The 14,517-nt window shown below is 41.4% G+C and overlaps 1 protein-coding gene across 7 annotated transcripts in view; it reads left to right on the top strand.

Moving 5' to 3' along the window:
* CDC14A (cell division cycle 14A) overlaps positions 1-14,517 on the top strand; it is a 96,849-nt gene that overhangs the window by 22,097 nt on the left and 60,235 nt on the right. For all 7 annotated transcript variants that reach the window (XM_081865914.1, XM_081865916.1, XM_081865912.1 and 4 more), the window contains 2 exons: positions 421-500; positions 12,264-12,330. In XM_081865914.1, coding sequence (XP_081722040.1) covers positions 421-500; positions 12,264-12,330 — 147 coding nt within the window. The remainder of the gene's footprint in view (positions 1-420; positions 501-12,263; positions 12,331-14,517) is intronic.

Here is a 14,517-nt window from a genome sequence, read left to right as displayed (position 1 = left end):
GAGATGGGCATATTTACATTAAGAATAATGGATGGTATCCAACCATGTTGCTTAGCTAATGGTAAGAATCATGTCGGTAGAAAGGTGAGGGAATATATTTTGGGCAATTCTTCTCCCCGCTGCAGCCCTTTCCAAATCTTCTGCAGCAGATTGGGGAAGGGGACATCTCTGAAAAATGCTTCCCTCTCTGTTCTCACTGTCTGCTGAGCAACAGCATTGTATATACAGCCTCTTGGCATTTCTCTGACAGATTGAAGCATGAAAATACTCTTTTTAAGGCTGTGTAGCAGATGCTAAGGAATGGCAGGTTTCGTCCAATTCACATCAAGGTCTTGTTTTGAGAAAATATATCGTACCACTGCAAATACCATTTTAGCTTTTCGAAGACAGTGTGTTGCTCACGTTGGTTTTCTTTTGCAGGTAATCTCCTTAAAGAAAACACCAGAAGAAGCTTACCGAATACTTTTATCCGGATCTAATCCACCATATCTTCCATTTAGGTATGGCTGCCGCAGTAATAATACCTAACATTTGCCTAGCACTTCCAGGTATAATGCATTATTTAGTTTCAATCCTTAACAACAACCCTATTATAAGATAAGTTTGTATTTGTTATCCCCCACATTGCAGGGGGAGCCTAAAAGACAGTGGTTTGCCTGCAGCCTCTTAGTGAGTTTGTGGCAGAGGTGGGAGTCAACCCAGGCACTTCCTGATTCATTGCTCAGCCTCTTAACCATTACATTATGCCAGCTGTAGTTACAAATGAAACAGATTAGCTTCAAAGCTTCTAAATAGGTGTTTGAGGCTGGCATATTGTGTTGCAGTTGCTGCCTAGCATTTAAATTACCATGATACTTCCCTTAGTCTACATTTCTCTTGCTTCATTTTTGGACCTGTTTTTCTGACTGCTTTTTGTTGCTTTCTCTTGCTACCCACCAAAGGTCCAAAGAGCTGTACATGCTCTAATTTTTTTTTCTGGCTCCCTACTGCATTCCTTCTCCCACATACCACCTTACCACCTCCCAATAACAAGTCTCTGGAAGATTGCCAGCACAGACCTTTGGGGTGGCAGCCCTATATTTGTGGAAGCTCTGCTAGCACCAATGTTGACAGATTTTGGGCACCAGGTTAAAATGTGCGGGGTTTTTTTAATCCTCCCAGGCATTTGGATCCTAATATCGTTGGGGTTCTTGTGGCTATCTCAGTCGGAACCCTTGTGTTGTGTGAGGGAAGGACATTTTTGCTTGGTTTTCGTGACTGTGGATCATTGGTTTTAGTGTGTTGTTGATTTTACACATCATACATATTTGTGGTTGCATGAATGCTATTGTTGTAACTCACTTTGAGACTTTTCTGGTAGAAAATGACAAATAAATTCAATGATTAATATTACTTGAATGGTTTTGGCTTCATTGATAAAAATTAGCTAAACTTTTGCTTTTGTGTTCTTTACTGTGTCATTTGGTACATTTCTGCATATTAAATATGCATGTCTTCTTTTCAACCAGATTTAAGAGGCTATGTCTCCAGGCTTGTATTATGGGCTTGTAACTTCTGAGGAACTGATTTGCACTTCACCGCAAAACCTAGAGAGTTAGTGTTTGGCAGATCTAGTTAAATAGAAGATGTAGGTCCAGCATGGGCTTAACGTGTCTGCCACAGCCTTGGAGCCTTATTGAGACAGATGTGAGTCACAGATGCCAATGAATTAAGTTTGACCATTAGGTAGATGGTGACAGAAGCCGTTCCTTTGTCATTATCAGAATGACTTTCTACCTTCTGCCTGAAAATGTAGGGAAGAGTTCAAGGATAGGTACATAAGGCTGGCATTTCCTGACAGTCATTTTCATTAGGGCAAAATTGCTGCTGATTTAGCTGCTTAAAGAAGCTGGCTGGGTGCCAAGCATCAAAGCTTTCTCAGCACAGAGCTATTTGTAATACCTGGAGTTTAGATAGCTGCCAGGAATGTATTCTGAGCTGTAGGCATCAAATATTTAAAGCAAGGGCAACTTATCAATGATAGCAATGCTATTTTGAAGCCTACATAGCTACTGTGTATGCTCACTTGGTGGGGTCAGTGCATGGAACATGGTAGTTCTAACACATACACTGTTTAGTTATTTACTTGTTTTTTTAGTTGAGAGCAGAATTGACTTGTGCTGCTTGGTTACTTTTCTCCTGGAGCCTGCTTATTCATTATAGGCCTCCCAGTGCCAATTGTAAAGCGTTTGACACAAACTGCTTGTTTTCCCCTCTGAAATGTACCTGAGAAGGGACTGGAAGCGCGGCTCAAACATGCACAGTCTCTTCATTGTGTTCCCCTGCAGGAATACCCAGTTTTCCCTACCTAGGTACGATTTCAAGAGAAATGCATGTCTGAATCTAGTTGAAAGGTATGAATGGAAGAACAGAAAAAAGATACATATGTCCATGATCCAAATCAGCTTGTTGTTTGTTTCTTCATTTGTAAAGATTCTCAGTTTAAATGACTGGATTCCAGGATTTCTCAGTCTAGTGATCCAAGAAGGACCAGTTACGGGATGCCATTATAAGACACTTTTAGGAGATTTTTACATTGTGATATCTATTTAATGTGAAGGGTTCTTGTGATTTTGTTTATAAGGCAACATGCCTGCCTCTTGTGCTTCAGGGAGCATTAAGAGCAGCTTACAAATCACATAATTAAAAACAAAGCCAATACTGAAATAACCAAACAATCATAAAGTACTCCTGGGCCTAGAATCAATAATCAAAAACCAGAACCAATTCTAGGAGGCTATCTAGACCCGATGCCTGATTATCTGAAGTGAATCAGATTGCTGGGTATCTTGAGATAACGAATTCTACAATCCAGATGCTGCTACTGAGAAGGTCTGTTTTCTGCACCTCCTAGGCACCAGGACACAATCATTGCACGATCGAGTCTCTTGAAATATGTAGTATTAGTTTTCATTCAAATAGATCTGGTTTCATTTAGCTCAATGACCTGGAAAATCTTAATCTGCTTAGAAATTCAGACATCATTTCATTTTAGGACTGTAGAGGCAAAAGACTGCTGAAATATCAGTATTCAGCTAGATCATATATACCACGCAGCCAGGTTCCAACCTCTGTGTATGGTGGAAAGACAGGGGAGAAGTTAATGCTGGCTGAAGGGATTAATATTGCATTGAGGGCACTTAACGTTAGGTTTTTAGTCAAATCGCTTTATCAGTGCCAGACCTTCTAGCTTCCCAAAGGATCTGTTGCAGTGAAATATGACTGCATTCTTTCACAATAGGCAGCGGTACCCATTTTATAATGCTCAACGTTTTGTTTTATAGAGTTTTCATATATGGAAGTGCATACCTCCAGTTTTTCTGCTTAGCCTTTGCCCCTTCATTAGGCAATACAAACCACTGAGGAGAGTCTGCCACAAGTGAATTGCTCTCTATGCAAGTGACTGAGACCGCCAGTGGACTGCAGTAAGGGGAGATTCAGCCGAATCTCCCCAGTGCTCCCTAGTCTCTGCCTCTTTGCATACCAGTGGTGCCAGATACAATCACCTGTGGCCGGCCCAGGGTACAACAGCTGAGTAAACATTTACAGATAGGTAGCCGTGTTGGTCTGCCATAGTCAAAACAAAATAAAAAAATTCCTTCCAGTATCTGCCAATCACCCATTCCCACCACCCTTCTGAGTAATACCCCTCCCCACCTTCTCACTATATAGAAGGGTCTGGTGACTTCTGTTTCAGTGTATCTGAAGAAGTGTGCATGCACACGAAAGCTCATACCTAGAACTAACTTAGTTGGTCTTTAAGGTGCTACTGGAAGGAATTTTTTTATTTTGTTTTGAGTAAACATTGACAGCAGAAAAGGACCAAGCTGTATAGGGAAATAGGTGTACACACAGCTGTCCTTCCTGTCCCAATTGGAAACCATGGATGTCTTCCAAAGGCAGTCACTTCCACTCATTCAGAAAACTCTTGATTTTAGTTATTTCCGCTCTGCCTCTTTAAGGCAAACTCTCAGAAGGTAGTTTACAATTAAAATGTCAAGAACAATACAACAATGGAATATCGTAACAATACAGCGAGGGGCATTTGAATAGAAAGAGCGACAGATATAATTGCTTGGTGGCATACAGAAATTTTTGAATCTCCTTAAAGGCCACAAGAGGGGACCCACAGAGTTCACAGCAATTGCACAGGTGTGGGACCACCACTGGGAAGTCCCTGGTACCCACCAGTCTGGTCAACTTTAACAGCAGGCAAGGGAGCATTGCTTCATCATGCTAAAGTATATCAAGAATGTTATGTCCACGCTATCCATGGCTAACCCAGTGCAGTTTGCTGCCTAAAGCAAAAGACAAGATGGCCCCCACTCCCAATTCCACATAGAGAAGCTGGCTGGACTGGCGGTTTCTTAGCACCAACCTAAAGACTGGCTTGTCTTAGCACCAACCTAAAGCAGTTATGCACATGCAAATCAATGAGTTGGGGGGGTGGGGCCTGGTGTTTAAAACTTGAGTGAAATTATGGGTAGTATTGAACTAAACTTTACTCAGAGTAGACCCATTGAAATTAATGGATCTAATTTTGTAACGTTCATTAATTTCCCTGAGTAAAACTTAGTCGAATACACTCAATTGTTTTCTTAAATGTTTGGTGAAATGCCATAACTTTATTTTTATTTTATTCCAAACCCACCACCACCACCATTTGGGGTCTTAGTGAACCACTTAATGGTTTCTCTGCTTGCTGTGTCATTTGTAATTCCATAGAATTTGAATTGTAAATACAATACAAGCTAAGAAATAAAAGACACAGTGAGAATACAATTAACAATCAATATTCAGTGCAGTGGATGTGCACCCACAAATCCAGACACACTGTTGGCTACCTGAATAAAGCTCACAAACCACTGGCGGCCCACAGTTTGTAAACCACAGATCTAGGGTACGGCCATTGTTTTTATAGGGATTGACACTTTACCCTGTGGTTCCTGGATAAAAAATATATGTGCTGCTAAGTTTTGTAGCTCTCTTTGTAGACACTCATTTCATACATGAGAGAAATGACAGTTAACTTGAAACTTGGCATTGGTAGCTGCATTTCTTTCAAAAGTAGGACAGTGAATATTTAAGGCTGACTCCACTGCAAGAGTTTAGTAAAGGACATACTTTAAAAGATCGCTATACACAAATGGTGTACAGCTTTAGAGAATGTTTGGCACGTGAAAGCATTTGTTTGCAAGGGTAGTCTATAGTGACAGTTGCTGCTGTGGAAGAGATATATGGTGTTGCCACAGCTTTGTTAATAGTATATGGCAAAGACTTTCTGGGCTTGCCTGAACTTGCTGGATTCCTATGCAAAGGAAAATAAAGACAAGTCTTTCTGAAAGCTTCCTTTCGAAAAACCATTGAATTAGTATTGGCAGGTAAATTTTTGATAGGAAAGCTTCTAGAAACAACGAGACTACCTCTGTAATTCCAAAGTCTTCGCTTGGTTTTTTTTATGGTGTTATATGGCTCTTTCAGTGTTTAAAAATCAGGACCATCCAGCTTCTTGATAGAGTTGCTAAAATTCCTCCCATAGCGTCACACGCCCCTATGCGGGGGGGGGGGGGAGCGACACTGACTGCTATAATGATAATTTTACCTAAACAGGACCTTCCTGCATAACTTTTATTTATTTCCCCCCCCAGATGTTCATTACTTACTTTTGAGAAAAGGCAAGAAATAGTGACACAACAGAAGGGTGTAAAATTACACATGAGATGGAGAAAGCAGATAGAGAAAAGTTTTTCCCTTTTTCTCTTAACACTAGAATGGGGGTCAGCAAACCTTTTCAGCAGGGGGCCGGTCTACTGTCCCTCAGACCTTGTGGGGGGCTGGACTACTGTATTTTTCGCCCTATAGGACGCACTTTTTCCCCTCCAAAAATGAAGGGAATTTCTACTGGGGCGAATGCAGGCTTTCGCTGAAGCTTGGAGAGCGAGAGGGGTCGGTGCGCACTGACCCCTCTCGCTCTCCAGGCTTCAGGAACACATCCGCAGGGCTGTCTAGGCTGCGGATAGCAGCCTGCCACCCGGCGTGAGGGGCACCCTGAAGCAGATTGCCCCGCCCACCAGACAGACATCCGCAGCGTGTTGGAGCCCTGGGAAGTTCCCCGCAGGGCTCCCCACGCTATGGATAGCAGCCTGCCGCCCAGCACGAGGGGCGCCCTGAAGCAGAGCGCCCCGCCCGCCGGACAGACATCGGCCAGCCCCACAAGCTCGGGGGACAGCAAGGAGGCACAGCGCCGCCATCCCGCTGTTCCTCAACCTGGTTCGGTTTCCCCGACCTGGTTTTTTTTTGGGGGGGGGGAAATAAAGGGGAAAAAAATTCCTTTCTTTCCCCCCCCCAAAAAACTAGGTGCGTCCTATGGGATGGAGCGTCCTATGGGACGAAAAATACGGTATTTTTTGGGGGGGGACAAATTCCTATGCCCCACAAATGCATTTTAAATAAAAGCACACATTCTACTCATGTAAAAACACCAGGCAGGCCCCACAAATAACCCAGAGGTGCATTTTAAATAAAAGGACACATTCTACTCATGTAAAAAGCACTGATTCCTGAACCACCCATGGGCTGGGTTTAGAAGGTGATTGGGCCGGATCCCCCCCCCCGGCCTTAGTTTCCTACCCATGCGCCAGAACTTGGGGTCATCCAATGAAGCTGAGTGTTGGAAGATTTGGGACAGACGAAAGAAAGCACTTTTTTCACACAGCCCATCAACTATGGAATTTGCTCCCACAAGAGGCAGTTTTGGCTACCAACTGGGATGGGTTTAAAAGATGGCGAGACAAATTGACGAAGGAGAAGGCTATCAGTAGCTGCTAACCACAATGGCTACACTTTGTCTCCGTGCTTGGAGACAGTATGCTTCCAAATACCAGTTGCTGGAAAAATAAATACATAGGTACCTCTGGATGCGAACGGGATCTGTTCCGGAGCCCCGTTCGCATCCAGAGCAGAACGCAATGCGCGGGTCGCGATTTGTCACTTCTGCGCATGTGCGTGACGTCATTTTGAGCGTCTGTGCATGCATGAGCAGCGAAACCCGGAAGTAACGTGTTCCGTTACTTCCAGGTCACCGCGGAGCGCAACCCAAAAACGCTCAACCTGAAGCAACTTCAATCTGAGGTATGACTCTACGTACCAAGTGAATGATAGCTTATAGCAGTGCTGGGAAACCTTTTTTCCATGGTTGCATGCCAATGGTGGATGGAGCAGAGACAAAAATGGGAGGAGCAGTAAATGTAAATATTATCTTTACCTAAAGTAGACTAGTTTTTACACACACACACACACACACACACACACACACACACACACCTACCTCACTCTATTCTTTAAGGCAAGCAGAAGTTGTTTTCGGGGTTAAATGTCACATTCTAGCCAGGCAAAAAGAAGGAAGAAGATGTGAGATCAGGCCATTGGTGGATGAGACCTAGAGAAAGTCCTGGGGGCTGGAGAGAGCCCTGGGAGGCCACATTTGTGTGTGTGTGTGCCCCCCCCTCCAGGCCTGAAGTTCTCTACCCCCAGCTTATAGGATTGTAGTGTCTGAAATCTTGAATATATGTTCAGTCTTTCTTCAGGAGAATAATTTGTCAGTAGGAATAAGGATTTACCCACAAAGGATAAGATCTCTCACTACAATATAAAACATGGACTTGGTATCTGGGCAGCAGTATTAGGTGCCTTGTAATCAGACATCGTGAATAAAGGGCTTATTGTACACAGAGGGATAAAGCCAGTATTTACATGCAAGTGGGAATGGAACAGCTAAAAGAAAGTGTAAAGGTGGTACGAGGTTTCTAGAAAAACAGCTTTCAGGAAGAAAATTGCCCTTTTCCACTTCACTTACCGCCCCCTGCGCACAGAATCTGCAGCAATCTTAGTAAGCACCTTGCACAGAGTCAGGGCTTGTGCTTGTGGGAGCACTGTTGCCATAATATACCAGTCTGCCTGGAGCTAGGGCCTTTGTATATACTGTTCTCTAAAGCTGAAATTCAGCACCAAGGATGATACATCATATGCCAAGAGAAGCTGGATTCTGCTGGGTTTTAAACCTTGAAAATACACACAGGTCTGTTTCCCACCCTTACTCATAGAAAACAGGAGACTGTTTGTTCTTACCCTATCCGTTGGTGTGTGATATTTCTCTAGCCATTGCCTGTCTTTGCAGTTGTAAGCCCCAGAAACTTGCTTTTTCAGTGAAAGCTGGCAGGTCCTCAGGATGTTGAACTGAGTGGACCACGCAATTAAGCAGAAGAGCAAAACATGATAGTGATCAAACAGCAGCAGCTGAAGCCTTTTAAACACTTGGGTTTATTACATTCCAGTAGAAATTATCATATGAAAAAATATAGAAGGTATTCTCTTTTGCACACACTTGTGTTAAAATGTGATATGAGGGGTATTCAAGTTTATGGTTCACACTGAATAAACTTTATACACCTCTTAAATGTAAAAATCCTCAAAGCGGTTTAAAAAAGATAAATTTACTAACAATTAACAGCAAGAATATCAAACGAATCAAAATATTAAAACCAGCAATAAACTACAAAAACAGTTTAAAACACAAATTACCTATCCAGAGTTTTATTTCAAGGTCAATATTGTTGCAGATCTGGAAGCTGGTACTCGAAAAGGCTCAGCTTTGGCCCTAGAGCGGCCATGTTTAGTAAAAAAGAAAAAGAAAAAAAATCAATTGTATCTTTTAAAAAAATCAATGATTAATAGGACGGCATACTTTCAAGAAATGGTTTCGGTACAATTGACAAATGATTATCAAGTTGCTTTGTGGCTTTATTGTATAAAGGCCTGAGTGTGAATAATAATAATTATAAATTAATCTAGTTGTCTTTACAGTGGTACCTCGCAAGACGAATGCCTCGTAAGACGAAAAACTCACAAGACGAAAGAGTTTTTTGTTTTTTTGAGTTGCTTCGCAAGACAAATTTCCCTATGGGCTTGCTTCGCAAGACGAAAACGTCTTGCAATTTTGTTTCCTTTTTCTTAAAACCGTGCATTCACTTCGAGGAGCAACTCATAGCACGCAGTGTGGTAGCCTTTTTTGAGGTTTTTGAAGACTTTGGTGATTTTTGAAGCTTTTCCAAAGTCCGTGCTTCGCAAGACGAAAAAACTCGCGGAACGAATCAATTTCGTCTTGCGAGGCACCACTGTAATGACAGCAACTTCTCGCTGATGTTACTGGTGGTTCTGGCAGTCTTGCCCTTGATAAAGAGCAGACCATTCCTGGAAGCACCCTTTGCCTCCAAATCCCATCAGCTCCAGGAGCAGATCAGTTGACCATGTCCAGGACAGGGCATTTCCTGCCAAGACAGCTGACTTGATGGTTGTTAGAGTCCTTTATATAGCAGCTTAAGAAGCTGGTACACAATTGTCTGAACACAGCCATTCCCCCCCCCCCCCGAGAGAGTTGTGTTATTCGTAAGCAGATCCGATTAAAACTCGTGATTAATCAAGTAACGCTTTTTACGTCGGCCTTGCGGAGTGCATCAGAGAATGTGCATGTTATGCTTTTCCTTTTTGAGAGTAATTGCAGCCTGCTTTCACACATCTGGGATTCCTTGCACATCTGGCATTCAGATTTTGCATTAAACATCCAATCGTTGCCTATTGCAAATTCAGGTTCCCTTGAAGCTACCTTTACAACATCCTCCATTAGCTAGTGTGGTTAAAATACTTCTTAATTCTTTTAGCATTGCTTGCCTTAGCTGTATTATGGCAACTAAAGGGGAAAACATAAGCCTGTTCATCGGCCAGAGAATGTGTTGCAGGGAATTTCCTTATCCCCCCCCCCACTCCACAAAGAACACACACACTCCTTTAGCTGCCAGTTGCCTTAAGACTGCTAAACCAAAGTGAGGCATACTTTGGCCTCTGCCACCAGCTAAGGCACCCACAGTCACTCTGGAAGACAGCCCCCGAGTTGCATTCAACTAACATTTACTCAGAGTAGGCAGTGCCAGATTTACGTATAAGCTAAGCAAGCTATAGCTTAGGGGCCCACTCTCTTGGGGGCTCCCCAAAAAAATGAAAGGAAAAAAACCTGGATGTACGTTTCCAAAATGTAAGATAAAAAATAAAACCTACATACAGCAACAGTGTTTTGTGTTGTGTAGGTTCCTATTTTGTTATGTGCAAATGGCTTTAGATACCTATTAGGTCCATAAATTACCATATAGCATATATTCAACACAAAAAACAGCGACAATTTGTTGTTGACAAAGGATAGCTGGAATATAAAGGGCCCCATTTCCTTCAGTAGCTCAGGGCCTCATCAGACCTAAATCCGGCCCTGAGAGTAGGCCTATTGAAATCAATGTCCATATCTAACTTAAGGCCTGTTAATTTCATTGGAGTGAATAAGCAGTTGCTCCAATACTTGCCTTCCTTTCCCTCACCATCCTTTTTTTCCATTTGTTATTTTATCTCTTAGATTATCTTTTACAGACCATCCCTGTCTTAGAAAATGTTAGGTTCTTTGTACGTTGTTGTTAATAATAATAATAATAATAATAATAATAATAATAATAATAATAGGCTTTGAGACTCATACTGGTTTCTTGGCAAGTATCTAGCCTTTTTTCTTCTTTAACTAGCCCTGGCTAGACTGTCCAAAACACAGTAAAGCGTCGCTGAATGATGAATGATTAAACAGGAATCTATATTTAGATTTGGATTCTCAAAGCTCAGGAGGTCATGTCGTCAGTTTGACTTTTCCCACGCAAACGTTCAGGCAAGCATTATGTATGGACTAAGTTTCAGTAGCCAACATATGGTGCATTAGCAAAAGTCTTGCTTCTGCTGCTTGTGTGAATAGACTTTCCAGATAAATTCCATAGATATTCTAAATACAGTATTACAAAAACCTCATTAAATAGTATCGTCAATGGATGAAAGATTATTCTGCAGTGCACGGGCAAGGTTTCTCTTTAACTTGGTTCTTATCGCTTCTTCTTTTGTAGCAGTTAGTAATATATGTGTGTCAGGGAGAAGATGCAAATAGCCCTCTTGGAGGTCAGGGGTGTGGGTGCACATTCAGACATATCTAAGAATACTTATAATGGAAAACTGCAGAGTATTGAAATTAGAGTTGAAAGTGAATTATTCTCCCAGCTATTTGTGCTGATCCGGTGAAGCACAGCCAAAATTGCTATCTACATTGTAGTTCTAATTTCCCAGTTGCGATGGCCACCCTAGATTGATTAATATCTATTTAAACGAGGGGAAAATAGTCCAAGCAGAGTCTGTGGAGTATCCATTTTAAGTAGAATTGCCAAACATTTAGGAAGATATTGTTTCAAATTATTTTTATGCTCCATTTTTGTCATCGGTGTTATACTCCCTTTTTTTTGCATAAGTATTTTAAATGCTGAGGAATGGTGAAGTATACGTAGTGAAGCGGAGAACTATCATCCTAATTAATTGTAATTTGAAATACTAGTCCTGTGTGCTATGTATAGTCCCCATTTTGAGTAATCTCATATATGTGTAAGGCTTCATAGACTCTTACGAAACAAACAAACAAAACCTATTTCTTAATCCAGGAACATATGGTGAATATAATAGCCTAATAGTCTGAAAAGCTGGTTTGAGGGAGCATCATTTACCTTCTCTTCTTCTTCCTTCAGCTTTCTTTTGTGCCATGTTCCATTCAGTCTCTGGAGGGAACTGTGATTTAAAATAGTAGCAGTAAAATACACTTGAAATGTGTCTGTAGGACTAATTCCAGAAGTGTGAATTATATTTAAGTAGCCAGAAGTGCAATGACTAAGGTGCTGGACTGAGGCCAGGGGACAAAGGTTCATATCCCCACTCTGCTATGAAGCTCACTGGATGAACTTCGGCCAGTCTCTCTCTCTCAGGCTGGCCTACCTCATAGGGTTGTTGTTACGGTAAAGTTGAATGTGAGGCAGGAGAAACATGTATGCTTCCTTGTATACGTGGTATACAAAGTATACATGTAGCTAATAATCAATAATAAAAATCAATTACTCTCTATTTGAGTTCATCCTATTAACATTTTAGATGAACTTACCATCAATAAATTGAGGAGAATTGTGTGTAGAAGCATTTTCATGTGTAACCTTCATGTTGAGGGTCAAATTTCAGAAATTTAAAATATTGCCATTTACTAAAATGGGGTATGATAGGTAGATGTTTTTGTATTTATCTGGAATATGCTGATATTTCTCTTTTCATAGGGATGCCTCATTTGGGAACAGTACATATAATCTAACTATTCTGGATTGTCTACAAGGAATAAAAAAGGTAACGTCACAAAATGCATTTGAAAGAGAAATCATATCCTTAGGCACATGCAGGTGAAAAGGTAAAAGGTAAAGGACCCCTGGATGGTTAAGTCCAGTCAAAGGCGACTATGGGGTGTGGCGCTCATCTTGCTTCAGGCCGAGGGAGCTGGCATTTGTCCACAGACAGCTTTCCGGGTCATGTGGCCAGCATTACTAAGCAGCTTCTGGCTCAATGGAACACCGTGACGGAAACCAGAGCGCATGGAAACACCATTTACCTTCCCACCACAGTGGTATCTATTTATCTACTTGCACTGGTGTTCTTTCAAGCAGCTAGAGCTCTGAACTGCTGACAGGTGCACTATTTAGTTTTAGCAGAATTTTGTAGTGACCTATAGTGGAGTACCTCATTGGACAAAGCGACAAAACTGCTATATCAGCTAGCCCTGCTATATTATCAGCTCCTGTATTAACCCACCCTTGACATTAGATGTGGCATTCATACACGTGACTGTGTAGCAGCACCTGTGCCTCAGGTTTTTGCTTCCTTCCTTCCTTTCCTCCCATTAACTCCCCAGGAAGTCAGTTTTGGGAGGAGGGGCAGGTTATATCAGAACTGTTATCCTTTTTAGGTAAAATAACTGCCGCATCACAACCACCACTGCTCGGGATGACATGAGTGGCAAGGCTTTATATACAGTGGTGGCTCCACAACTCCATTCAACTCCAGTGTTCTCTTGACTGGGAGTTAGGATTGCTTTTAATATATACCACACATTCAGCGTACTTTCAGCTGTCTCTCCGAGGATAGGGCTCAATGTTTTTGATTTTCGGAAGCCAGAATAAATTAACTAAAATGCATTTTCAGCACATCCTGCTCTGTGCTTCTGATGTTATCCAACAGAAACCAACAGCCTTATCATTGCCTTTTTAAAAGTATAATGATAAAAATTAATATCTGGTAATGCTGCTTCTCCACATCATTTAGATCTAAATAATATTTTGTAAGCAGCTCTTGTATATTTACCATACCATAGGTACCCAGTACGTTTCCGAGCACAATTCAAAGTGTTGGTGTTGACCTTTAAAGCCCTAAACGGCCTCAGCCCAGTATACCTAAAGGAGCGTTTCCACCCCCATCGTTCTGCCCGGACACTGAGGTCCAGCGCCAGGGGCCTTCTGGCAGTTCCTTCATTGTGAGAAGTGAGGTTACAGGGAACCAGGCAGAGGGTTTTCTTGGTAGTGGCGCCCGCCCTGTGGAACCACCCTCCTATCAGATGTCAAGGAAATAAACAACTATCTGACTTTTAGAATACATCTGAACGCAACCCAGTTTAGGGAAGTTTTTTATGACTGATGTTTTAATGTATTTTTAATCTTTTGTTGGAAGCTGCCCAGAGTGGCTGGGGAAACCTAGCCAGATGGGTGGGGTAGAAATTATTATTATTACTATTACTATTACTATTACTATTACTATTATTACTATTATTATTAAAGATGAATTTTGTAAAATAGCTCAATCATGCCCTAATGGTTAATTGTAAATATAGATATAGATATAGATATAGATAGTAATAGATCTATTTTTATCAAATCTCTTACCTAGCCAGCATATAGGAATAATAATCCAGCAATTTAAATCTTTCATTGATTCTTTTTAATAATATCTGATGATCCTACTGAACTATTTGATTTGTGTTTGTTCTTTTGAAAATAAATTGCTAGATATTTAATTTGTGTGCAGTGGTACTGCGGTTTACGGACTTAATACGTTCTGGAAGTCCGTTCTTAAACCGGAACTGTTCTTAAACCAAGGTGCGCTTCCCTAATGAGGCTTCCCGCAGCCAGTGCCCTTCCACTGTTCTTAGACCGAGGTAAAGTTCGCAAACCAGGACACTACTTCCAGTTTTGCGGAGTTCGTAAACCAAATAGTTAATTAACAGGACTGTTCTTAAACCGAGGTACCACTGTATTAGTATCAGGAACAGAATGTTTTTAACAATACTATCTACAGTTCGTGTAGATTAATTCCAGATCGTTTGGATAGGATGGTATGTCTTACAACCAGATAGTATATTACAGTTAAACAAAATTGGGAATATGGGGACAATTGATTATTCCGATTAGTGTCCTTAGAGATGCATGAAATGCGTAGACACATATTTTCATTTCTTGCTTTACTATTTCAACCCCGGTGATAAATCTG

The sequence above is a fragment of the Podarcis erhardii genome (assembly GCF_964252035.2).
Source record: "Podarcis erhardii genome assembly, chromosome: 6".
In the NCBI taxonomy this organism is placed as follows: Eukaryota; Metazoa; Chordata; class Lepidosauria; order Squamata; family Lacertidae; genus Podarcis; species Podarcis erhardii.
Note: the sequence above shows the minus strand (reverse complement) of the source record. Positions and strands in the feature narration are given on the sequence as shown.